Raw genomic sequence first — 26,174 nt, 5'->3', positions numbered from 1 at the left:
AGCTGCTACTCTGATGTGGGCTTTTATCACCTCTAACCCTGATTACTACAATAAAGGGAAAGGGAATAAGAATTTATTAAGCACCCACTCTGTGCTAGGCTTTAAGCTATGCATTTTTACAAATTTACTTGATCCTTAAAAAATCCTGTGAAGAGAGTATTATTTATCACCAAGTGAAAACTGAAGCAACGGTCAAGTGACTTGCTCAGTGACATACAACTATACAACTATTCACATTTATAACACATACAATGTCATACATAGTACCTGTGGCTAAATTTGAACTCATCTTCTTGACTCTAGGTCCATTGCTTTAATAAACTATCTAACTGCCTTTAAAAGTCTACTGGCTCACTGGTCTCCTTGCCTCGAGTTTTTCCCAACCAAATTCAACCTCTCCAGTAAATTATCAACATGATCTTCCTAAAGTAGAGGAATTGTCACCTTCTTCCTCAATAAACATTACAGTTACTCCCTATTACCCCAAGATGAAATATTAAATTTCATCTTTTGCTCTGATTTTTAGACTTTTCATAACTTGGCCCCTTTCTACCTTTTCTTTCTTCCTACATATTCTCATCTCCACATTCTCTCCCATACAGCTACACTGGCCTTTTTGCTGCTCCAACTCAGGACTTTTTCTCTCATGTATCCCATGCTTGACAAGCTTTCCCACCTTATTTCCAAATCAGCTTAAATCCACCTTCTGGTCCCTTCCTCATCCTTCCATGTGTTTGTCTTCCCTCTGAGATTACTGTCCATTTCCACTTACATATTTATATGTACATGGTTATCTCCCCCATAATAATCAGTTCCTTAAGAGCAGGGGCCAGCTGGAGAGACTTACACGAACTGATGCTGAGTGAAATGAGCAGGACCAGGAGATCATTATATACTTCAACAACAATACTATATGATGACCAGTTCTGATGGACCTGGCCATCCTCAGCAACGAGATCAACCAAATCATTTCCAATGGAGCAGTAATGAACTGAACCAACTATGCCCAGAGAAAGAACTTTGGGAGATAACTAAAAACCATTACATTGAATTCCCAATCCCTATATTTATGCCCACCTGCATTTTTGATTTCCTTCACAAGCTAATTGTACAATATTTCAGAGTCTGATTCTTTTTATACAGCAAAATAATGTTTTGATCATGTATACTTATTGTGTATCTAATTTATATTTTAATGTATTTAACATCTACTGGTCATCCTGCCATCTAGGGGAGGGGGTGGGGGGTAAGAGGTGAAAAATTGGAACAAGAGGTTTGCCAATTGTTAACGCTGTAAAGTTATCCATGCATATAACCTGTAAATAAAAGGCTATTAAATAAAAAAAAATAAATAAAAATAAAAATAAAAGAAAGTACAAAAAAAAAAAAAAAAAAAAAGAGCAGGGGCCAGCTCATTTTAAGCCCTTAATAAATGCATCCTGGCTGACCAACTGCTTGTTGATAGTCCCTCACCAGACTGCCATTTATTCACCATGTGACTCCAACCAAATCCCTTCACCTTTCTCACCTTTGGTGTCACATAAAATGAAATTTGGATGAGGAATATATTCTAGCCCTTTGTTGGTTTCTGATAATAACTATCAACACAGAACCATATAACTTTACCGTTGGAAGAAACTGTCAAAAGTTTCTTAAACTGTGGATTGCAACCCTATATGGAGTCAGGTAATTGAATGAACATAGGAGTCACGAAATTATAATTTATTATCAGTACATGTGTGATTTATATATCTATTTCATATATTTATATACCTGGGGTAGCCTAAAAATTTCTTAATCAAAAATAGGTCGCAAATGGAAAAAGTTTAAGAAGCCCTGCTCTAGTCTATCCCTTCATTCTACAAATGAAAAAGATCTAGGGAGGTTAACTTGCCCTTAGTCATACAGGTATCATATACCAGAGCTAACTAAAGTCCTTTATTCCAAATTCAACCTGTAAAGGGCTGAAACTCTGAATAGGTGCACTGGAAATCAGACAACCAAGCACTTAAGGCTAATTACCTAATGGGCAATACTCTATTAGCATATACTTGGAAAATGGCCCTTCCCACAATTCTGTGCTGGCTGGATCTTTTGGTGTATACAGACAATTGTAGGAGGGATTAGGGAGTTGGGGAAGACAAGCCAGAGTCACTTTGGAGGAGAACGAGCAGAAGGGACGTCGGGAGGCAGAGAGCTTGTGGCAGCTTCAACAATCTCCTTTACTTCTCCTCCTAAAGACCAAGGACTTTTGCTATTCCTGACTCTGGCTGATCCTGAGGTCAACAGGGAGCTAAGTCTGACTTCACATCAATCCTCTTTCCCTTCATCCTCCACCTCTAAATCTAGAATCCTACAAAATAAAAATATATGTAAATATTTATACACTTTTGAGTCATAGCTATCTGAAAGCTTTTAGAAAAAAAAAAAAAATTCCTAAGGCACAGGTCTACTAAATAAATAACATCCTATTACTCCAAAGACGAAATAAAAGCTTCCCCAACTTGGCACCTAAGGCTTTCCACAATAGCGTTTCCAGCTTTATTTAATATTTTCCACCTTTCTAGCTGTCTACAATACAGTCAACAAGACTATTACTTAAAAGTAAATTACTGGCTCCTTTCTCTGTCTCACAGGTCATATGTCTCACATCCCTAAAGTGTATCTCTTCCTCATTTCCACCTCTCAGAATCCTTATCTTCCTTAAGATTTGGTTCAGGTACCATTTTCTCTTTCCACGAAGAGTTCCATGTTGTTAGTATTCTTCCTGAAATTACCTCATGTTTATTTTTCAATTTACAAAGTATATATGCCAACACAAGGTGAAGAAATCTAGAGGAAACCATCCCTTTCCTCCCCTCATCAGCATGTTAGGTGGATTCCTGATAAAAAAAAAAAAAAGGATACTGCCAGAAGAACACAAGGTAAAAGAAGTGTGGGCAATATTCCAATCTATACAGCTAGAGGAAGAAATGCCCACCTGCAATGATTTCACATATTTCATCAACTCTACTCTTGTTGTCTTTTATATCCTGAGAGCCTTGCACACAGGTACAAGTAATTCAACAGATGTCGGTTGAATAATTGAACTTTTTTTTTTCCCCTGATCTGTAATTTCACTAGTTAAAGGAATTCTCTGGTAAGGAAAGTCCTTCTATGCATCCAGGTTGGCACCTTCTCTAGAATGCAGAGCTTCTTAAAGCTCTCCATTCTCCATTAACTCCAGGCATATAGGTTTATAATCAGGTATACAACTCAAATATTTACTGATAAATCATAATTTTGTAATCCCCCCATATTCAGTTATGAGACTCCATATGGCATCATGAACTACAGTTTAAGAATATTTGTCTTAGAGCAAGATCAGCAAACTACAGCTGGCTCCTGTTTTGGTATGGCCCATGAGTTATGGATGATTTTTACATCATGAAATAATTGGGTGGGGAGAAATTTTTTAAAAGAATAATATTTCATGACACCAAAATTTTATGAAATTCACAAAGAAATCATAAATAATATGCAATATTGTCTATGAATTCTCTGGGGCTAACCACAGCAGATATGAGATTGCACATGCACTAATCATATTGCTGTTCTTCATCACACTACAAACTGCAGTGGTAGTTATACCTCTTACTGCACATACAGCTGCATAACATTTTTTTTATTTCTATTTTTTATTACAAATGCATACCTATGATATCAAAACAAGAAAAAAAGACTCTGAATCCTACACTTCACAAGAGTGTGGATTATCCTGTTACTGAATTAGAGAGCAAAGCATTGTATTTGTTATACAATGACAGGACAGCTATGCTGAAAGAATACAATATATGTTGACATTACCAGATTAAGCACTTATCACAATATTACCAACTCACAGAAATAGTCACTAGAAAACTTAAAATTGGCTATCTCACAGAATTTCTTAACAAAGACAAAAAATGAAAATGAGGCTACAACCAAAGTTTCTGAGTACAGCATTTGTTAGCATTCAAGGAAAGCTTACTGAGTTGGTGAGTTAATTAAATTGTGTTTAATTGCAGCAAGTGAAGAAATGTGTTCAGAGAAAAACTTATTTAAGACTATTAACTTTTTGTCTTAATTAAAATCATGTGTTCATGGACTGATTAACAGTATTTGGCAGTACCTATCTATGTGAAAAACATTTTCAAAGATGAAATATGCAAAATCCCATTAAGATCAGCATTAACAGATCAATTTTAATGATAGGGAATATTAGCTTTGAACCTCAATTAAGGAAAACATCCTACATCCTTCCTATTTAAAAAAAAAAAAAATCTCAGTAGACCTGTATTAAAAAAAATTAAGTCAAATTATGTTTTTAACTTCACCAACAAAATATTCGTGGAAATTTGTTCTCTCTTATCATAAGTATCTATGTTATCCCCTTGGTTTTGTCTCTTAAGCTACAAAGTCTAAATATTTATACTATTTAGCCCATTACAGAAAAGTTTGCCAACTCCTGGCCTAAAGCACTGAGGGGTCAAGTAACTTGTCAGAGGCAAGACTTAAACCTAGACTGCCCTGGCTCAGAGAATAGCTCTCTGGCCTCTAGCTCATGAGAGCAACAAGTATTTATATGCTACTTGTTAAGGTAAGTGAAATGCTTTACATCTGTTATTTCACAGATCCTCACTAAATGAATAAACTACAATTTTAAAAAAAAGTACACTAAAACACTATAATACTATACTACAGTCTAACAATCGTTTTCAAATCAACAAATTTAAGTTATGTAAGTTTTCTGTTATCTCACACTTCAAAACTACATGTTCTGATGGGGATTCATTCAAATTTAATCTATCCACTATAAAGATACATTCTTTTTAAGAAACCTCATAGGACCTAGGGTCTCAATATACAAGTCTAAGTCAGTGCAATGTAGGGGAGGTGGGGGAGAGGGGGAAATCACATATACTCCACTCCATTTTGTAAATTATGGCACTTTCGTTATCAGAAAATCATAATTTCATCAATAAGAAAATGTCTCTACTCTTTCCAATAAAATCTCCTTCACCATTTGAGATTATCTTAGTTACATGTTATACCCAATAAAACACACATCAAATATTCAAACAGAACAAACATCAGTACTTTTTTTTTTAAAATGATAAACAACTTCCTTATGTGGTATTTCCTCATCTTGTTTGACCATAGCTAAGGCATGTTTATACCTACCAAAAAAAAAAGTTATCTGTCTGCTACTACAAAAAAGTTTACATTTAGTATTTTTCCTCAAAACTAATCTATTTATATACTTATCAAGAAAAAGCAAAATTTCACACTATTCCTACCTTTTTGCCAATTATTCTTTCCAGTTTCTTCCTTGTCTGTTTAAGTCCAGTTCTTAAAAACCAAGATTTTTCTTTTATCTTGCTTATGATCCTTTTTGTCACCATTTTTCAAAATATTTTCTATGTGCAGTAGATTAAGCTAAAGTGGAAAGCAAGAGTGACAATACCTATAGTCTATAAAAGTATCTGTTCACTACAAAAAGAAAAATACTTAAATAGATGTCTCACAGGCCAACTGGCATCTGAATTCAAGCACTAAGAACATGAGACATGATAAGATGTTCTAATGAAACAAGCCAGACTACAGTTGTGACAGCAGTGATATGCTGGATTAAATTTCACCTAATTAGGTAAGATACATGGAAGAGAAAGTTTGACATTAACGTTCAATAGTTACTGAAAACTATGTGCAACTAGGATATAAGAATGAGAATCAAAAAGAAAAAAAAGAAACATTCTTTCATTTCCATATGAAACTCTTCTAAAGATGTTGCTAATATGTTTTATAAAAGAATCCCAGAAAATGAGAGAAGAGAGGGAGGGGCAAGAGAGGGAGGGGCAAGAGAGGGAAGAAGGAAGGAAGGACCTTTGTGATCTTCCAGGCTAATGAGCAAGAGTGTTGGGTTTGGGGTCAGAAATCTGGGTTTGAATACTAGAGCTGTCCCAAACTTCCTGTGTGAGCTGGGCAAATCATTTTATCTCTTAGGTGTCCAGAGATCCTTAAAGTACGGCCGCGGGCCAGATGCAGCAGCTGAGGATGATTATCCCCTTCACCCAGAGCTATGAAGTTTCTTTATTTAATGGCTCACAAAACAAAGTTTTTGTTTTCACTATAGTCCAGCCCTCCAACAGTCTGAGGGACAGTGAACTGGCCCCCTACTTAAAAAGTTTGAGGACCCCTGCCTTAGACTTTCAGTTTCTTCATCTAAAAAATGAAAAGCAGTGGTTTCAACTCCCATAAAAATGGAACCCTGCAGATTGCCATAGAAAATAAAAAATGACAAACAAGATCAAAAGGGAAATACAAAGCTGGGAAAAAAGAAAAACTTTTACAGCCAGTGTTTCTGATAAAGCTCTCATTTCTAAAATAGAACAATTTTCAGATGAAGAAATTTAAAGCATTTCTAGTCATATGAAAAGGTACTCTAAATCACAATTGATCAGAGAAATACGAAAAGGTACTCTAAATCACGATTGATCAGAGAAATACAAATTAAGACAACTTTGAGGTACCACTACACATCTCTCAAATTGGCTAAGATGACAGGAAAAGATAATGATAAATGTAGGAAGGGATGTGCGAAGTGGGACACTAATACATTGATGGTGGAGTTGTGAAATGATCCAACCATTCTGGAGAGCAATTTGGAACTATGCCCAAAAATGTATCAAACTGTGCATATCCTGTGACTCAGCAGTGCCACTACTGGTCTATATACCAAAAAACTAATAAAGGAGGGAAAAAGACCTACATGTGCAAAAATGTTTGTAGCAGCTCTTTTGGGGATAGAAAAGAATTGTAAATAAGTAGATGCCCATCAGTTAGGGAATGGCTGAATAAGTTGTGGTATATGAAGATAATGGAATATTACTGTTCTATAAAAATGATGAATAGGCTGATTTTTGAGAGTCCTGTAAAGATTTATATGAACTGATGCCGAATGAAACAAGCAGAACCAGAAATACATTGTATGTAGTAACATTAAGATTGTACAATGATGAATTTATGAAAGACTTGGTTCTTCTCAGTGGTCCAGGAATCCAAGGAAATTCCAATAAACTTTGGATAGAAAATGCCATCTGCTTCAAGAAAGAGAACTGTGGAGATTGAATGTACATCAATACATGCCATGTTTACTTCTTTTTTTTTCCACTCCCATGGTTTTTCCCTTTTTTTCTAATTTTTCTCTCTCAACATGGCTAATAAAGAATTGTGTATTAAAAATTAATATATGTATGACCAGGAAAAAAAAATATTTTTTTTAAATCCTAGAAATTTTTCCATTTTTAAAGGACATTTTAAACTTTCAAATAAATGAGCTACTTAAAACACTTTTAAGCCTTGCAAAGCACTTTAATTATCTCATCTGAAAATTATGACAGCCCTTTTTGGCAGGGACTACAAAGTATTATAATTTAAATTTTGCACATGAAAAAAAAAAAAGATGGGTTCAGAGAGTTTAAATGTCGTGCTGATGATCAGATTGTAGAGATGGTTTTATCAGTGGCAGAACTCAAAATTTGGTCATTTCTTACTTTCATTCTCTTTACTCTTTCTACCAAACCATAATTTCCCCTCAGAAAATGAAGTTACCAACTCTCAAATTAAAAATCTAAATGAGTTCTAATCTAGCATCACTCCATATGCTTATATTTCTATATGAAATTGAATTGCAAGTACAAGGTCATAGCTGCTGACTGACATCTGGTTCTAGGGATGGTTGCTGATGTTTGATGATGGAAAATGATGCTTTTGGTGAAAACTCAAAGGAAAATATTAACTAGTTTCCAGCTCAAAAGGCATCTAAAAAGAGGGAGAAAGAAGGAAAAATGGGAAAAAGAGGCAACAACTTGAAAAAGGAGTCACAGAAATTGAATGAAGAAAAACTTTTTAAAGAATATATTTGGTGAAAGGAAAGAACAACTCTTTTAAAAGTATAAATTGGTTAAATGCTCAAGGAAATAAAGTTAAATGAAGAAAATAATCACTAAGAATTAGAATTGGACAAATGAAAGTAAATGACTTAATGAAACATCAATAATCAGTCAAACAAAACCAAAAAAGAAAAAAAAAAAAAACATAAAATACCTTAATGGAAAAACAACTGACTTGGAAAATAAATCCAGAAGAGACAATCTAAGAATTATTGGACTACCTGAAAGCCATGATGAAAAAAAAAAAAGAGCCTAGACAACAATCTTGTAGGAATTAAGGAAAACTGCCCTGAAATCCTAGAATATTAGATCTTAGATTCTAGTCATTGAAATAACCCACACATCAACTCCTGAAAGAGATCCAAACTGAAAACTACAAGGAATATTGTAGCTAAATTCCAGAATTATCATATCAAGGAGAAAATACTGCAAGCAACCAGAAAGAAACAATTCAAATACTGAGGAGCCACAATCAGGATTACCTAGAACTTGGAAGCTTCTACTGTAAAGGATTGAAGGGCATGGAATATGATACTTCAGAAGGCAAAGGAGGTTGGACTACAACCAAGAAGCAACTACCCAGAAAACTAAGCTCTATTTTTCAGGGGAAAAAGATGAACATTAAATGAAATAGGAGATTTTCAATCATTTTTGATGAAAAGATTAGAGCTGAACAGAAAATTTGATCTTCAAATACAAGACTCAAGAGAAACATAAGGTAAAAAGGGAAGGAAAAAAAATTATGTTTGTTAAGCGTTAAAATGTTTACATTCCTATATGTATGATACAAGTATCTTTGTCCCGGCAGCTAAAAGGAGTATAATTAAAGGGTGTAGGGATAAGTTGATTTTAATGTGATGATATAAAAAAGAAATTAGGGATGGAAAAGGGATTGTACTAGGAGAAAAGGAAGGGGGGAGGGTAAAAAGGAATAAATTACACCACATGAAGAGGCACAAAAGACATAGTTGAGGAAATGAAGAGAAAGGCATGAACAATGAACCTTAATCTCATCAAATTTGGCTCAAAGAAGGAATAACATACATACTTAGTTTGTATAAAAATTTGTCTCCGTAAGATAGGAGGGAGAAAGGGAAAGGATAGTGGAGGTTAACAAAAGGAAAGGGAAAAAGGATAAGAAAGGAAGAAGGGGCTGAAAAAAGAGAAGGCAGACTGAGGGAGGTGGTGGTCCGAAGCAAAACACTGGTGAGGAGAGAAAAGGTAAAAGGAAAGAGAAAAGCATAACTTGGGAAAAATAGAACGGTGGAAAATAGAGAATTAGCGTGAATGGGATGAACTCTTGTATAAAATGGAAGTGGAGAGCAGAGTGGATTAAAACCCAGAGTCCTACAATATGCTGTTTACAAGAAACACATTTGAAATATATACATATAGTGTAAAGGTAAAAGGCTGGAGCAGAATCTATTATGCTTCAGCTAAAGTTAAAAAAAAAAAAAAAAAAGTTGGGGTAACAATCCTGATCTCAAAATTAAGGAAAAACAAGAATAGATCTAATCAAAGAATCCTTCTAAGGAAGGAAACTACATCTTGCTAAAGGGTACAATAGTTAATGAAGTAATCTGGACACTAAAAATACATGTACCAATTGGTATAACATCCAAATTCTTAAAGAAGTTAGGTGAGTTGCAAGAAGAAATAGACAGCAAAACTATACTAGTGGAGGATCTCAACTTCCCTCTATCAGAACTAGATATATCCAACCACAAAATAAACAAGGAGGTGAACAGAATTTTAGAAATATGTATGATAGACATTTGGAGAAAACTAAATGCAGATAGAAGGAATATACCTTTTTCTCAGCACTACAAGGCACTTACACAAAAACTAACTGTATTAGGGCATAAAAACCTCACAATCAAATGCAGAAAGAAATAATAAATGCATCTTTTTTTAGATTATGATGCAATAAAAATTACATTCAATGAAGAGCCAGGGGCAATTTGTAAATAATCTAATCCTAAAGAACGACTGGGTGAAAAAACAAATCATAGAAACAATCAATAATTTCATCCAAAAGAATGACAATGAGACAAAATACCAAAACTTAGGTGATGAAGCCAAGGCAGTTCTTAGGGTAAATTTTATCTTTAGATGCTTACATGAATAGAGAAAGAAGATCATGGGCATGCAACTAAAAAAGCAGAACAAATTTAAAACCCCCAATTAAATACCAAATTAAAAATTTTGAAAATCAAAGGAGATTAATAAGATTTAAAAATAAGAAAAATATTGAACAAAGAGTTGATTTTAAGAAAAAAACAACAAAATAAACCTTTGATTAATTTGATTAGAAAAAAGGAAAAAAGAAAACTAAATTGCCAGTATTAAAAATGAAAAGAGTAAATTTACCACCAATGAAAAGGAAATTAAAATAATAATTTGGGAGCTATTTTGCCAAATTGTATATGCCTATAAATCTAATAATCGAAGTGAAATGGATGAATATTTATAAAAACATAAGACTGCCCAGATTAAAAGATGAGGAAATAAATTACTTAGTTTGATTTAAAAAAAAAAAAAAAAAAAAAAGAAGAAACTGAACATGTCATTCATGAATTTACTAAGAAAAAATCTCCAGAGCCAGATGGATTTACAAGTGAATTTTACCAAACACTTAAAAGAAAAATTCAAACACTACATAATCTATTTGGAAAAATAGAAGAAATTTTAGCTAACTCTTTTTAAGATACAGATATGGTGCCGATAGCTAACCTAGGAAGGGCCAAAACAGAGAAAGACAATCATAGACCAATATTCCTAAAGAAAGGAATGTAAAAATCGTAAAAAAAAAAAAAAAAAAAAAAAAAAATTATTAAAGAGAGTACAGCAACTTATCAGAATAATACACCATGACTAAGTAGGATTTATACCAGGAATACAGGGTTCAATATCAGGAAAACTATCAGCATAATTGACCATATCGATAATAACCAAATTAACAGAAATCATTATATCAATTGATGCAGAAAAAGCATTTTACAAAATAGAACCATTCCCACTTAAAAAAACACTAGAGAACATAAGAATAAGTGGAGTTTCCCTTAAAATGATCAGTAACATCTATCTAAAACCATCAGCAAGCATCATATAATGGGGACAAACTGGAAGCATTCCCAATAAGATCAGGGATGAGGCAAGGTTGCCCATTACCACCACTACTATTCAATATTATACTAGAAATGTTAGCTTAAGCAATAAGAAAAAGAAAAATTAAGAGTAAGTAATGAGGAAACAAAATTATCACTCTGCAGATGAAATGATGGTACATTTAGAGAATCCTTGAGATTCACCTAAAAAACTACTAGAAACAATTAACTTTAGCAAAGTTGCAGGATATAAAATAAATCCACATAAATCATCAGCATTTCTACATGTTACCAACAAAGTCCAGCAGCAAGGGATAGAAAGAGAAACCCCATTTAAAATAACTATAGATAATATAAAAAATTTTCAAGTCTACATGCCAAGACAAAGCCAGGAATTATATGAACACAATTACAAAACACTTTTCCCGCAAATAAAGATAGACCTAATCAACTGGAAGAATATCAAGTGCTCATGAGTAGAGTAAGCTAGTATAATAAAAATGACAATTAATCCACAGGGTCATAGAATAAATTCATCTACTTGTTCAGTGTTAGACCAAACTGCCAAGAAATTATTTTATAAAGCTAGAAAAAAGTAATAAAACTCATCTGGAAGAACAAAAGGTCAAGAATTCCAAGAGAATTAGTGGGGGAAAAAAATGGCTTAGCTGTACCAGACCTAAAACTATATTATAAAACAGTAGTCATCAAAACTATTTCACACTGGCTAAGAAATAAAAGAGTAATTGATCAATGGAATAGATTAAGTTCACAAGAAATAATAGTCACCTCTACCATGTCATAATGAAGTTTAAGAATGGATCTTCTATGGAGAAAAAAATGCATAACATTTCCTAAACTGTACAAATTTCAAGTTTTGATATGCTGGATTATGAAATTCAGGTTTCTTAAGTGTAGGAGAATTATACTACTACTCAGCCTTTCCTGAAAGGCTGGCAGCCCTGAATACTCCAATGTTTTATATAGCATGTTTTGAATGTATTCATGCTTCTATTAGTCAGAAGCACAAAAAAATTCTACATGCAGAAAACATTAAAACACTAGCTACCAAATATACAACAAAGAAATTACACAAGGTATTTTAGTTCCATTATAAATACAACTATAACATGATCTTTTTAATAGCACAAATAAGTAACTCAATATAATAGAAAATAAAACATTACTTTGCGTCAAAAATCAAATAAAATCAATTATACTTTGGTAAATTACTTTTGTAAAAATTAAACAACTTTTAAAAATGCTGAGCAACATACTAACTGATGATGTGTGTATTAAAACCTCTAATCATAACATCAACAAGCAAATTTCCTTTTAGTTAAGAATTAAATGATTTTTTCTTCTTTTAATTTTAACTGAACTTTTGGAAATTCTTTCTCTTTTGACATAAAATTAAATATGCAAGTAATCTTATTTGAAGAAAAAAGAAAGAAAGAAAGAAAGAGAGACAGAGACAGACAGACAGACAGACAGACAAACAGACAAACAGACGGGGGGGGGGGGAGAGGGGAGAGGGGAGGGGGGAGAAAAGGGCATCTATAAGACATTTTAAAAAATTTTGAAGGAAACAGGATAATGCTGATACTACTACATTAAATTTATGTATATGTGTAGGATGTGTGTGTGTGTATGTGTGTGTGTATAAAAACCCAAACTATTATGGATTCACTACTTTATATACAATTCCCAATTTCTAGAGACCTTTACATATGGAACATTTATGTTTGTGGATAATTTCCTAGTTTATAATGGAAAAAAATAAAGATTAATTTTTTTTTAAATATAGAAAGAACATTGGGTATAGAGTCAAAAGTCAAAAGTCTAACTTAATAATTGAGTAACCATGTGCAAATCACTGTCTCTCTTAAAAGGCTTAGTTTCTTCATTTGTAAAAAAAAAAAAAAAATAGAATGAACTTAAGTGTCTCCAAGATTCTTTCTAGCTTTGACCTGATGTTCAATACTCAGTTTCACAAATAAAGTCAGAGAGAAGGAAATTATTTGTAAGTAACAAATGGGCATTTATATTTAGGATATCCTTTCTTTAGGTTTCTGGTTTAAGATTCAATTACTTCAGATTCCAAGGGAGAATATAGAAGCTCTGTAGTTCCAACTCTCTGATGGCATCATACCACAGTGTCGGGGTCCAAAGAGACTGGAAATTGACTTGGGACTTTGCATGGTATACAGAATGGAAAGAAAAAAAAGAGGGGGAGAAGAGGATGAGAAACAACTAATAGAGTTATGAGTACTGGTTATATTTCTTTCTTATTCCATCCCAGATAGTAGGCAAAGAGTTAGTCAGAACCTTTAATTTAACCTTTTGATAATTAAAAAAAAAAAAAAAAAAATCTATGCTCCCAAGATCTTTTACTGCTAACCTCAAATATGTAGAATTCAAAAAATGCAGAATAATTCTACAACAGAAGACGAGAGGGGAGAAAAGGTGGGAAGAAATTATTCAAAGATAATATTGTTTTTATTGTTCTTTCACAAATATAAAGAAAAATAATTTAACAAAGTACTTTTTACTTTGCATATTCTTTAATCCAACAGACACACTACTGTATCTGTATCCCAAAGAAATAATAAAAAAGAGAAAAGGACCCATATATGCAAAAATGTTTGTTGCCACTACAAAAACAGTTGCAAAGAACTGAAAATTGAGTGGATACCCATAAGTTGAGGAATGGCTGAATAAGTTATATTATATGAAGGTAGTTGAATATATTATTGTTCTATAAGAAATGGCGAGCAGGCTGATTTCCAGAAATCAAGAGAACATTGTACACAATAACAAGATTATGTGATGATCAACTATGATGAACTTGGCTCTTGTCAACAATGCAGTTATTCAAGGCAATTCTAATAGACTTGGGTTGGAAAATGCCACTCAGATCCAGAGAGAATTATGGAGACTGAATGTAGATTGTAGCACATGTATCTTCACCTTTTTGGTTTTTTTTCCCCCCTTCTCTCGTGTTCCCCCTCCCTTTCTGTTCTTATTTTTCTTGCACAACCTGACAAATATGAAATTATGTTTAAAAAGAATGCCACATTTAACTTATATCAGATTGCTTGCTATATTGAGGAGAAGGAAGGGTAGGGAAGGAGGGAGAAAAACTTTAAAAGACAAAGTCTTACAAAAACTAATATTGAAAACTACCTTTACATGTATTTTTTCAATAGTATTTTATTTTTCTAAATAAGTCAACCTAATTAGCAAAGGCTTTTTCATTTTAATATATTCATGGATAGTACTTGTAAAAAAATAACTGTACTAACTAAAAATGGTATTTTTTTTTATATCCAATAAGTAACATAAGAATTCTGATTGTCTGGTTTCTGACATACTATTTCATTTCCTTAAAAATCAAAATTCATAGACTACATTTATATAATCATGAATATTCCTTTCATTTGTATAATCTATATTCCAGTTTGAAATTATTTTTCCCAAATATGTTTGCATGGGATAAATTACAATCTTTCTGAAACCATATCTAACAGACCAAAATTTACAAGAAAAACTAATTTGTATCCCCCTTTGTTACATTTTCCAGTTATATTTTCAAAGTCACACTTAATTCTAAAGATACAAAGTTATTGGTATTTACGATAACAACACAATAGATAACTGTCAGAATGATGCAAAAGATATATATTTTATTTAATATTCAATTTTAAAGCCTCAGAATTAGTATAAAAGGAGGGAGGCAGGAGAGGAACTTGAAACAAAATATAGTAATCTTTTTAAATTTCTCCCAAGCCATTAAAATTTTTGATTCATCAAAATTTCATTTGTAAGTTAACTTTCCTTGTTTCATATCAACTGTATTAAAAGAAGAGCCAGATACAAAAATGTACAGCTATTTAACACTACAGTCCTTTGTTAACTCCGTTAAAACTTTTATAGGATCATAGAATTGTATAGTTAGTGGTGGAAGGGCCCTTAGAAAGTATAAATCAATCCCTTCCTTTTACAGAGGAAAAATGATTTGCTCAGGGTCATACTTGCATAGCAAAGTACATATGAATACAGTGTTGCTAACTTAATAGCTAAATTTTAGAATGTAAAAGAATTCAGTAACTGATGTCAAGTCAACTTTTCCTGAGGTAGTCAGGCACACTACTATGTTAAGATCATCAAAGTCACCCATCCTCACTATCATATATGCATAAAACAGTGTGTTTTATTAGGGCTGTGGAATCCACTTAAAGCCATCCTCCCCCCGGCCCAAAAATAAGAAAGAAAAAGGAAAAAAGAAAAAATACCCTTCCTGTCTAAATCAGGACTTGCACTCAGATCTTCCTGATTTCAAAGTTCAGTGTCCTATCTTCCAAGCCAACTTTTAGACTTTTTAAGCTGGATAAATCTTAATAAATTTTAGTAAATATGCATGTATATAGTTTTGGGGGTGGGTTTTTTTTTTTTGGCATGTATATAGTTCTATCATTTCCTGTACAGCAATTAATTACCCATTAGAAATTCTGAGGCAGGCCACATAATCAAATGGATTCATAATAATATCTAGTTGAAATTTTTAGATTTCACATGTACAAAAACAGTACCAGGCTTAGTGAATACAGAGCCAGTCTCAAGGAAAGAACTAGGTGAGTTCAAGTCCCTCTCCAGTCTGTATATCCCCTAGACAAGTCACATAAACTCTTAATAATTCTAAACTAATACTTCAAAGCTGCAAAGAAGATTAAAGGATCTAAACTGGCAAAAAAAAAAAAAAAAAAGCTTCCTCATCAAAGTATTCCCTATACCAGTGAAATTACAAATCTAATTTTTTTTAAAATCATATTACCTTATCTACATAAGACATAGCCTAAATTGATCAGAGAGGCAGCTTTAGAGGAGGGAAGCTCAGGCATCAAGTTCTACCTCTAAAATGTAAGCAGAGACAAGCTATTTAACCTTTCAATGCACTAGGAACACTGAATTACAGATTAAATTACAAAGTTACCCAAACTGACAAAATCACAGGTCTCATTCAGTAAAGAAAAAAGAATCCTCAACAACCCTTTACGAAGAGATTTTTGATCTCAGTTCTGTGAATGTGCCAAGTTGTTTTTTTTTTTTTCTATAACCATTTCAATGTGTTTTCTTTGTAATCCTATGTATTTTATTGTTTAATTTAAAAACCTGATTCTGAGAAGGGATCCAAAGGGTTTACCAATAGTGTTAATAACACAAGAAAAGTTAAGAATGGCTGCTTAATGTCAAGAACATAATGTTCTTTTGCTGATAACTGAAACTCAGCAAGTTAAATGGTCAGCCTTAAGTCACATGGTTTGTCTCCACACAATGAATGACAAAAATCAAAATTTAATTGATGCATAAAGCCCAATGCTCTTTCAATTACACATTGCCTCTCAAATAGTTGGTTTCTGTAAAACCAGTATTAAGAATTTGGTCAAAATCTAAATGCAGAATAAAGGCACTTAAAAAAAAACTACATTCAATTATCTATTAATATATATATATATACACATATATTTTATGTGTTTCTATGTGTAAATATACACACACACAATATATATATATATATATATACATACATATATATGTATGTATATGTATCCATATCCAAGTACTAGAAAGTCATCCTAATCAGTGATAAAACAGAGCTTAATGTAAACCCAATATTCAAAGGAAAGTATTCTTCTGTAACAGAAAGTAACTTCTATTTTGACAATGAAGAAAAAATTTTAAATAATTCAAAGTAAGGTATATATTTTTTTTAATTTTGTCTTAATCTTTCAATTAGTTAACAGTAAACAATAAGCAGTTACTACAAAAGAACAGCATACTCAACAAGCACACCATAGTTTAGCTTACAAATAAAAACTGAAATTCCATCCTCAAAAAATTCAATAATTAAGGGGAAAAAATTATGCATGAAACAAATAAGCAGACGGTTGCTTAGCAAGTACAAATGAATACAGCACTAATAGAACAGCAAAATTTGGGAATGTAAAAGAGTGAACAGAATTCAATAACTAGTGTCAACTTTTGCCAAGGTAGTTAGGCACACTACTATGTTAAATTCATCAAAATGTCACCCATCCTCACATGTGTATAAAACAATTTGCTTTGTTAGGGCACCATTTGAAGCGCACGCACACACACAGAGACAGACAGATAAGACACACACACGCACACATATGCATGTGTGCACCTGCGCACAGAAAAAGGAAAGAAAATATCCTTCCTACAGTCAAACTTTTGAAATAAACTCTGACACTATCTCCAAAAAGATGCCTTTTTCTCATTGCCCTACTTATCAAAGCTCTTTCCCTCCTCAGATTTTCTTGTACTTACTTTTCTGTATAAATTTATCTCTTCAATACAATATAAGCTCATACTATTTTTTTTGCCTTTGTATACCCAAAGCTTTGTTATATTTTATGCACCTCTACTAAAATACAAATCATACCTACCATCATAGGGTTAAAATGAAATTCTAATTCAATGAAATAATGTAAAGTATTCTGTAAACCTCAAACCATTATATAATTGTCAACCATTATTCTCTTCTACATGTCTTTTTTATTTCCCTCTTCTAAGGACCCAGAATCATGCCTTATTTACTGAGCATATACATTAATCTCTACAGTTATATCCTAATCTAGCTATACCAAAAGTAAGATACAAAATACAACCCTTTATATTAAGAGTGGCATATCCTTCTGCAAGATAAGATTTAGTTATATATCTGTATTTTATATCTATAATCATGGTAATTACAGTTCCAAAGCTCTGGATTACATTTTTAGCTTTTATTTTTGTTTATGAATAAATTATTTTAAGATTGGGCTAATTTCTTTTAGACCAGAGAGTAAGTTTTAGGCTTAACAGATATAGTTCTGGATATGAATTCAGGAGACCAGAATCCAAACCCTATTTGGTAGCTATATGACACTAGGCAAATCAGAACTTCTTTCAGCCCGTTTCTCTTCACCTGTAAAAATGAAGAAAACATCTGTAGCACTTAGCTCACAGGGTTTAAGGATCAGATGAAATCATCTCAAATGGTAATTTTTTACAAAATATAGCCTCCAGTTTCTTGGGAGAAAACAACTTTAAATGTTAGTCTAAATCAATTCAATAAATCAATCACTGACTATGACAAAATTTCAAAGTAATTACAAGGCTTAACCAGAAAAACCTGGACTAAAAGTATAGGAATAAAAAAAGAAGAAACCACCAAATTTGAATTAACTAAAGAAAAAGTTACCCTGGGCAACAGAAATTCAGTTAATCCAAATACTATAATCTTATCAATTTACAAGATTCTCTTCCAACTAATTTCCAGAATAATTAAGGGCAATAAATAACTAATTTATATTTTCATCTTGACTTTTCTCTAAAAACTTTTTAAAATTGAGCCTAAAGAAACAAGGAAAATGAGAAGCAAAGTCTCCCAATGATCTATATACCAAAAGAAAATATGAATTTAACTTATCCGCACTTTAGGGCAGAGCTGACACATACTCTTAATATTATCTATAAGAATACATAGAGTTTTCTGTACCAAATTCAGGCTGCCCTAAATGGGTACTCCTATAAGGGATAAGAAGTGTCAATAATAATAATGAAATGAAATTGAGCCCATTAAAAAAGATCCTTAGGAAGATGGAGCTTAAACTGGACTTTCTCCAAAAGATAATCACATTTACCCCTTTAAAAAATTGTTTGATTTTCTGTACAGTTGCGTTTAAGACTTTTAATTCTAAGCCACCTTACTACTACAGTGGAATTCTGAAGGTTTCATTTAATTACCTGCTTCCACCAGCCTTCCCTAGACTTACAATTCCCTAGCTTTTTGATGGTGGTTTTTGTGGATGGGTTTTCTTGAAGGGAAGAGGAGTGGGGGTGGAAAGTAATTGAGGGTTATTTTCCCGGCCTTCCTCCTGGACCCCCGGTAAGGCCTGGATCGAGCGAACAGGCGCAGACTATTGCAACAGCTTTTCAGCGAGGGCAGAGTGCACCTGGCCTAGACACCCCCACACCTGCCTTCTTCTCCAAAGGACGATCAGACGCGACACTTTTTACCCGATTCTGTCCCTGCCAGCCTCGGGAAAGGGGATGGGAGGAGGAGTGCCCATCCGTGCGGAGAGGAAGGAAAAGACCCTGACCCTTTTTCCGCAGGGGCACCCAGGCCACGCCGCGCGGCGGGAGCCAGACTTCCTTCCCGGCCACATCCATGGCGATGCAACGGGAGAAACCTGGCTGCCTCCCCCGCCGCTCGCCACCTGGGCCGGCTTTCCCTCCCGGAGACAGGGACGGCCACGGCCGGGGACACACACGCGCAGCCGGAGACAGCGCGGAGAGATGAGAAGCGTGACACGGCGCACACGTGCGCGCACACACACCCCACGGGGGCCGGAGCACCCTCCCCCGCCGGCCACGCGCGCACACACACACACACACACACACACACACACACACACACGAGACACACACCACGCGCGCGCGCGCACACTCGTGCACACCCGCCTCCTCTTCCTCTCACCCACCGGCATCATCTCGGCAGGCTTCCGGGTCCTCGGCCGCCGCCACTGGACTCCGCAGTCCCCGCCGCACTGACAGGCACCAGCCCGGGCTCCGGGCTCCGGGCTCCGGGCTCCCGAAGAGCGGCGGCGCTCGCTCCGCACAGGCCGCGCAGCCGCAGCCGATCTCTAAGCCTAGCGAGCTACAGCCCTGGGCAGGCAGAGCCCCAGCCAAGGGCGGGGGCGGGATTGGGGGTGGGGGCAGGGGGAGGCGGCGGTTGCGGCAGTGCTGCGGACCCCCGCCCCTCCTGCCTCCCTCCCTCCCCCCCTCGCCAGGGTTCGGTGGAGGGCGTCGGGAGCCCCAGACGCAGCCTGCCCGATTCTGCCGCCGCCGCTGCTGCTGCTGCTGCCGCTGCTGCCGTTGCCGCCGCCGCCGCCGCTATCAAGGCTGCTCCTGGCGCCGCGGCCCCCACAGTCCAACCTAGTCTTTCCTCCGCCTCGGCGAGTCTCCTCCCCCTGCACCCTGCCGCCACTTAGAGGCCGCCGCCGCCTCCTCATTGGCTGAGAGGCGGGGTCACGGACGGGCCCGCCCATCTCTTGTCTCCCTTCTTTCTCCCGCCCTCCCTTCCTCTCTCCCTCCCTCCCTCCCTTCTTCCCTAGCTTTCACTGTCCCGGGGCATGTGAGCTTCTTGTACCTCCACTCCCCGAGAAGGACGCCCCCGGCGTGAAAACAGAGTCCCCGGGGGAAAAGCGGGGGAGGGGCTTGGAGTTCTCGTTCCGTCCGCCGTCTCACCTCTTCCCCTTCCTTTGATCCTTCCCCCGATTGTTTCTGTCAGATTTTTTTTAAGAATCGTATGACCCACGACCTTATTGCTTTATAAATGAAGCGGCCTCTCGCTGATTAAGTGACTTGTCCCTTATCTTTCAGGTACTAAGATACGGAACCGAGCGATAAGGCCGCACTGCCTACAAACCCAGCCCTCCCCCCGAATCCCCCCGCCATAGCATGTTTCTGCAGCTGCGGCAATGCGCCAGCTCGCTGTGGGCACTATTTCCCCTTCGGGAGGGGAAAGGAGAGTTTGGGGACACAATGGCTCTGTGATCCTGCCTTTTCCTGCGTCCTCTCCCCGTGCCCCCAACCCTTGGGGCAACGAGGCTGGAGCCTCCCCGCGTTGGGTCCCTCCGCCCGAGCGCTTAAGTCGTAACTCAACCTGGAGGCCGGCACTCCACCCTTTCCTCCCACGCCTTCCGTGGGCTTGCATTCTTCGGCCCGCCCCCTCCCTCCCCCCGAGCAGATAAACCTGAGCCCCGCAGCTTCCCCGAGGCTGCAGGCTGGTGAGAGCCCAGAACTACCCACGGCCAACGTGCAAGAACTGAGGCTCCGTATATATACTCGTTACCCTCCAGTGTCCAAGAGACAGCCAGACGCAGAGAGCTCAGCTCATTTTGGCTAGAGGGGAAATGAGAATTGCTTGCCCCGGGCTCCGGGGTGGGAAGCCCAGCCCCAAATCTCTCCCCTCCTAGCAACTGACAGGAGGGAATGGAAGTGGGGGGGCTGGGGAGGGGGGGAAACACTGGAGGAGGGGACCAGGACTGGAACTTTACACAGGTCGTCAAGTTGGCCCATCCTTCGAGGGGAACTGCCTACCTCTTCCCCAGCCCTAGGTTCTTAAGTATTCAGTGGAAGGAGCACTCTGCCCAGCCCACCCCAAATCTGTGGCCCTCGTGCAAAAACGGGAAGCGTGAGAAAATAACATTCTCCCACCGCCGGGACCGGGCAACGTATCAGGTTTTCTTCCCTGTTCTCAAATGAGGACCTAGGCGACACCAAGAAATGATGGGGATGACATTTCACTGGAGGGGGAGCGGCCCGAGGTTAGGGAGACACGCTCACACATGCCTACGCCTCAGCCTAATTATAATTGTCATTTCTATAGCACTTTAAGGATTGCTGAGAGCTTTTCTCTCATTACCCGCACAGGACCGGCCTCGGAGTGTAGAGATAAAAAGAGAACTGAATTTGGAGACAGAAAACTGGTTTTGAATTCAGTCAATCACATGTCAAACCTTGTGTTTTCCACCTGGGCAACGTATTTTGCATCATACATCCGATCTTTTCCACTCTACAATCTGGAAAAGGCCTCCTAATTGGTCTCCCCCACTTCAATTCATCCTCCACAGAACTTACAAAATAATTTTCTTTAAGCACAGATCTGATTAGGTTACTCAATAAACTCCTGTACACCTTGCCTCTAGGATAAAATATGAATTTCTCTGTTTTGCTTTTAAAGCCTTAACTCTCCCCTCCCTCCAAAAAAAGCCTTTGCTAATTGGATACAATAATGTTTGTAGCAACTCTTTGTAGTGGCAAGGAACTGGAAATTGAGTGGATGCTTATCAGTTGTGGATGGCTGATTAAGTTATGGTATATAAATGTAACAAAATATTCTATAAGAAATGAGCATACTGATTTCAGAAAAGCTTGGAAAGACATGAACTGATGCTAAGTGGAATAGAACCAGGAGAACACTATACACAACAATAACAAGATTGTGTGATGATCAACTGTGATGGACTTGGCCCTTTTCAACAATGAGGTGATTCAAGGCACTTCCAATGGACTTATGATAAAAAGCCATCAAATTCAGAGAGGGATTGAATGTGGATGCAAGTATAGTATTTTCACCTTTTTTGATTGTTGCCTGCTTATTTTTCCCTTTTGATTTGAATTTTTTTGCACAGCATTATAAATATGGTAATATGTTTTAAAGACTTGCACATGTTTAACCTATATTGAATTGCTTGCTGTCTATGAGAGTGTGAAGGGAGGGAGAGAAAAATTTGAAACACAAGATTTTGCAAAAGTGAATGTTGACAACTATCTTTGAATGTATTTGGAAAAATAAAAGGCTATTATTAAAATAAAATAAAAATTTAAAAAGCCTTTCCTAACCTAGTTCCCACTTATCTCTCTAGCCTATTTATAAATAATCTTTACTATTACCACCACTCCCAAAAATCTTCAGTGGCCTTTTCTCATCCCTTACACTTGGTACTCCCCAGAAAGAGTTCCCATCTCCTTGCCTTTATATACACTGACCATACCTCAAATCATAGATGCACTCTTCTCATTTGTGTCTCAGAATTCTCTTCTCTTCACAATGGAAGCTCAAGCATAACTTTATACATGTATGTATCTCAGAGGGAAAGCACTAAGATTAAGGACAGTGAAAGGCTTCTTGTACAAGGTAGGACTTTAACTGAGACATGAAGGTGGTCAAGATACCCAAGTTTTGGAGATGAAAGAGGAGATCATTCCAGACTGAGGACAACTAGTGAAAATACTCAGAAAAATCAAGATCATTTGACATCAATTTCCTCTTTTCCCATTCTCTTCATCTACAAATCTCTTAATAAATCTTAGTCTCTTCTCTTTCCCCTTAGTCTCTGACAGAGTGACCTTTATTTACATGTGCATTAGATTCCATTCCCTCCTGTATTCTCCAACAGATCAAATTTCCAATCATCACATTCTCTCTTGAATCTTCCATCTTTCTCTTTGCCTATCAACTGGTTTCTTCTCTACTCCAAGAAACTACCAAGCCTCCCATATCCTAAAAAACAAAACAAAACAAAACAAAACAAAACAAAACCCTCCCATTCCCCAAGCCATCATCCTATATCTCCTTCCCTTTCTCAAACTTTCTCTTGAAGTTTATCTATACTGATGACTTCCACTTCTTTCATTCATTCCTCAACCTTCATATTGACTCTCCATTTCCCTCATTTGAAACCAGTCAATAAAAAGTTCCTAGTAATCTCTTACATACCAGTTTGTTCTAAGTCCCAATGCTTCTCAACCTATCTGCTGTGCTTGAAACTATAGATCCCCCCAAATACTCTCTATTCTCTGGGTTCTGGTGACACTATTCTCTCCTGGTTCACCTTCTATCTGTCTGATACTTCCTTTGCTGGCTCATTATCCATACTATTCCTCCAAAATGTAGGTGTTCTCAAAGGTTCTGTCCAGGGTCTTCTCCCTCAGCAATCTTATCAGCTCCTATGGATTTAACTATTATCTCTACGGATAGACAGACAGATAGATACATATATAGCTATACAATAGATAATTGTATATAAATATGTGTTTCTACACACACACATATATACAGAAATGGAGTCTCTGTCTCTCCCTTAAGTTTGTTTCTTTTTTTTCCCCTGAGGCAATTGGGATTAAGTGACTTGCCCAAGGTCACACAACTAGGCAGTGTTAAGTGTCTGAGGTCAGATTTGAACTCAGGTTCTCCTGACTTCAGGGGTGATACTCTATCTACTGCCCTATCTAGCTGCCCCTCTCCCTTAAGTTGCAAACTTAGATCAATAATTGTGTATTGGACATTTCAAACTAGATGTCCTAGAAACATCTTAAATTCAACATGTCAAAAACTGAAATGATTATCTTGGCCCCTAAACTCTCTCCTCTTCCAAACTCATCTGTTTTTGTGGAAGGCATCCCCATTTTTCCAGTGTCTCAAATTCATAATCTTAGCATTATCCTGATAGTATTCATTCACCCTCTGCCCACTTGTCTAATCAGTTAGCAAGTCTTGTTTCTACTTCACAATGTCTCTCAAATCCAATCCTTTGTTTCCACAGCTGGTTCAAGTCCTTATCACCTCTTGCCTATTTTATTGTACAAGCCTCCTTACTTCTCCAATCCATTGCTCACACAGTAGCCAAAGCAATTTTCCTTAAGCACAGATATAACCACATGATTTCAGTAGCTTCCCCATGCCTCTAAATAAAACAAATTTCCTCTCTAGCTTTTAAAGCATTTTACAACTTGACCCCAATTTATCTTTTCAGCCTTCTTGGGCATTATTCTCCCCCCACACACACAATCTGTGATCTAGCCAAACTGGCTATATCCCTCTTCCTCACAAATAAAACTCCATTTCTGTATTCCTACTTTTGCACTAACTGAAGCCTATGCCTAAAAGGTACTGTTGCCTTACCTGTACCTCTTAAGGTCCTTCTTTCCCTCTAAGATGCAGGTCAGACACTTTCCCAATCACCTCTTCTCCTTTTCCCTTCCAAACACTGTTAGTACCTTCACTCTCTAAAACATTACATATATTCTCATTTATCTACTTTGTATATATTCAATTTTTGCATATATTTTTGTATATATTCTCATTTATTTACTTCATTTCTGACTTGTATATTGCTCCCCCCAGTAGAATGTTGATCCTTAACAAATATTTGTTGATTAATGTATTAACCATCATTCATGAATTCATGGATACACAAAAGTGAGGAGGTGGTTGTGGAGAATGAGTCAAAAGAAGAGGGAATAAAGTATAACATAGGTAGGGTTTTCCTGATCTAGTGACCTGGAAAAAGCTGTCACCAATTAGGATGGGAGTGGCTCAAGGGCATGGTCTCCAATGTGGGTGGCCAAGTATTTGTGAGGTTTGTATAGGAGGTGACCAGAGAAGAGGGAGTGAAGACATAACAAACCATCTACAGGTTTTGTGCTGGACTATTGCAAAAGTCTCTTAATTGATCTCCCTACCTCAAATTTCTCCCCTCTCCAATCCATCCTCTAAACAGCTAGCATATTAATTTTCCTAAAACATAAACATGATCACATCACTTGTCTGCTTAATGAATTGGGATCAAAACAACACTTTGCCTCTGGAAAAGGAAATCAATGGACTGTTCTGTTCTTCACTTACCATCCCTTTGACTTTCCTGAACAAAACACCCTTCCCTAGCTACCACTCACCTATGTGTATTATCTACTTCTATTAGAATATAAACTTCTTGAGGACAAGAACTTATCTTACTTAGTAGGGACTTAAATTAATGTTGATAAGTGAGTTGATTATACCTCTACCAAGCTATCATCAAAGTACTGAACCTATCAATAAGCATTTATTAGGCACTTACTATGTGCCAGGCACTGTGCTTGGGATACAAAGAAGGGGGAAAAATAGTTTCTGCCTTCAAGGAACTAAATTGCTAATGGAAGAGACAGCTACATACAAGATATATACATTGTAAATGAAAGGTAATTTCATAGGATGATATCAGCAGGGAGTCAACAATTTCAAATATAACATATAGGTTTAGAAAAATTAGGACTGGGGCAGGGCAAGGGGCTGGGGGAGATCAGATTTGGACATTTTTAAGAGAGTTAAGTCTTGAAGGAAGCCAGGAAAACCAGAAAGTAGATGTGAAAAGAAAGAGTATTCTAAGCATAGGGACAGTCAGTGAAAATGCACAGGCCAGAAATGGGGTTCTGTATTTGAGGAATAGCAAGCAAGCCACTTTATCTGGATTGTAGAGTAAGTGAAGTAAAAAGATTAGAAATCTAGGAAGGTACAGGTTATTAAAGATTTTCAATGACCTGACTTTATAGTTGATTATGGAGGCAATAGGGTAGCTAACTAGCACCGTGGATAGAGCACTGAGCTTGGACAAGAAGACTTATCTTCATGAGATCAAATCTAGCCTCCGATTCTTCTTAGCTGTGTGACCTTGGGCAAGTCACTTAAGTTTGTTTGCTT

The 26,174-nt window shown here is 36.6% G+C and overlaps 1 protein-coding gene and 1 non-coding gene across 5 annotated transcripts in view; both read right to left on the bottom strand.

The window, feature by feature from the left end:
- PPP1R13B (protein phosphatase 1 regulatory subunit 13B) overlaps positions 1–19,700 on the bottom strand; it is a 120,081-nt gene extending 100,381 nt beyond the window's left edge. The window contains exon 1 of one of the 4 annotated variants that reach the window (XM_031953156.1): positions 19,630–19,700. In XM_031953156.1, coding sequence (XP_031809016.1) covers positions 19,630–19,638 — 9 coding nt within the window. In that variant the 5' untranslated portion in view covers positions 19,639–19,700. Of the gene's footprint in view, positions 1–19,248; positions 19,559–19,629 lie in introns of those variants that run through there. The other 3 variants (XM_031953158.1, XM_031953155.1, XM_031953157.1) reach the window with 3 other exon arrangements.
- Positions 11,991–12,127, bottom strand: LOC111720990. Its single transcript, XR_002770382.1, has one exon. It is a non-coding gene; the product is annotated as a small nucleolar RNA U109 (small nucleolar RNA).
- Positions 19,701–26,174: the final 6,474 nt, after the last annotated feature.

This window comes from Sarcophilus harrisii, chromosome 2, assembly GCF_902635505.1.
Source record: "Sarcophilus harrisii chromosome 2, mSarHar1.11, whole genome shotgun sequence".
NCBI classification, from domain to species: domain Eukaryota; kingdom Metazoa; phylum Chordata; class Mammalia; order Dasyuromorphia; family Dasyuridae; genus Sarcophilus; species Sarcophilus harrisii.
This window is presented reverse-complemented; position numbering and strand designations above follow the sequence as displayed.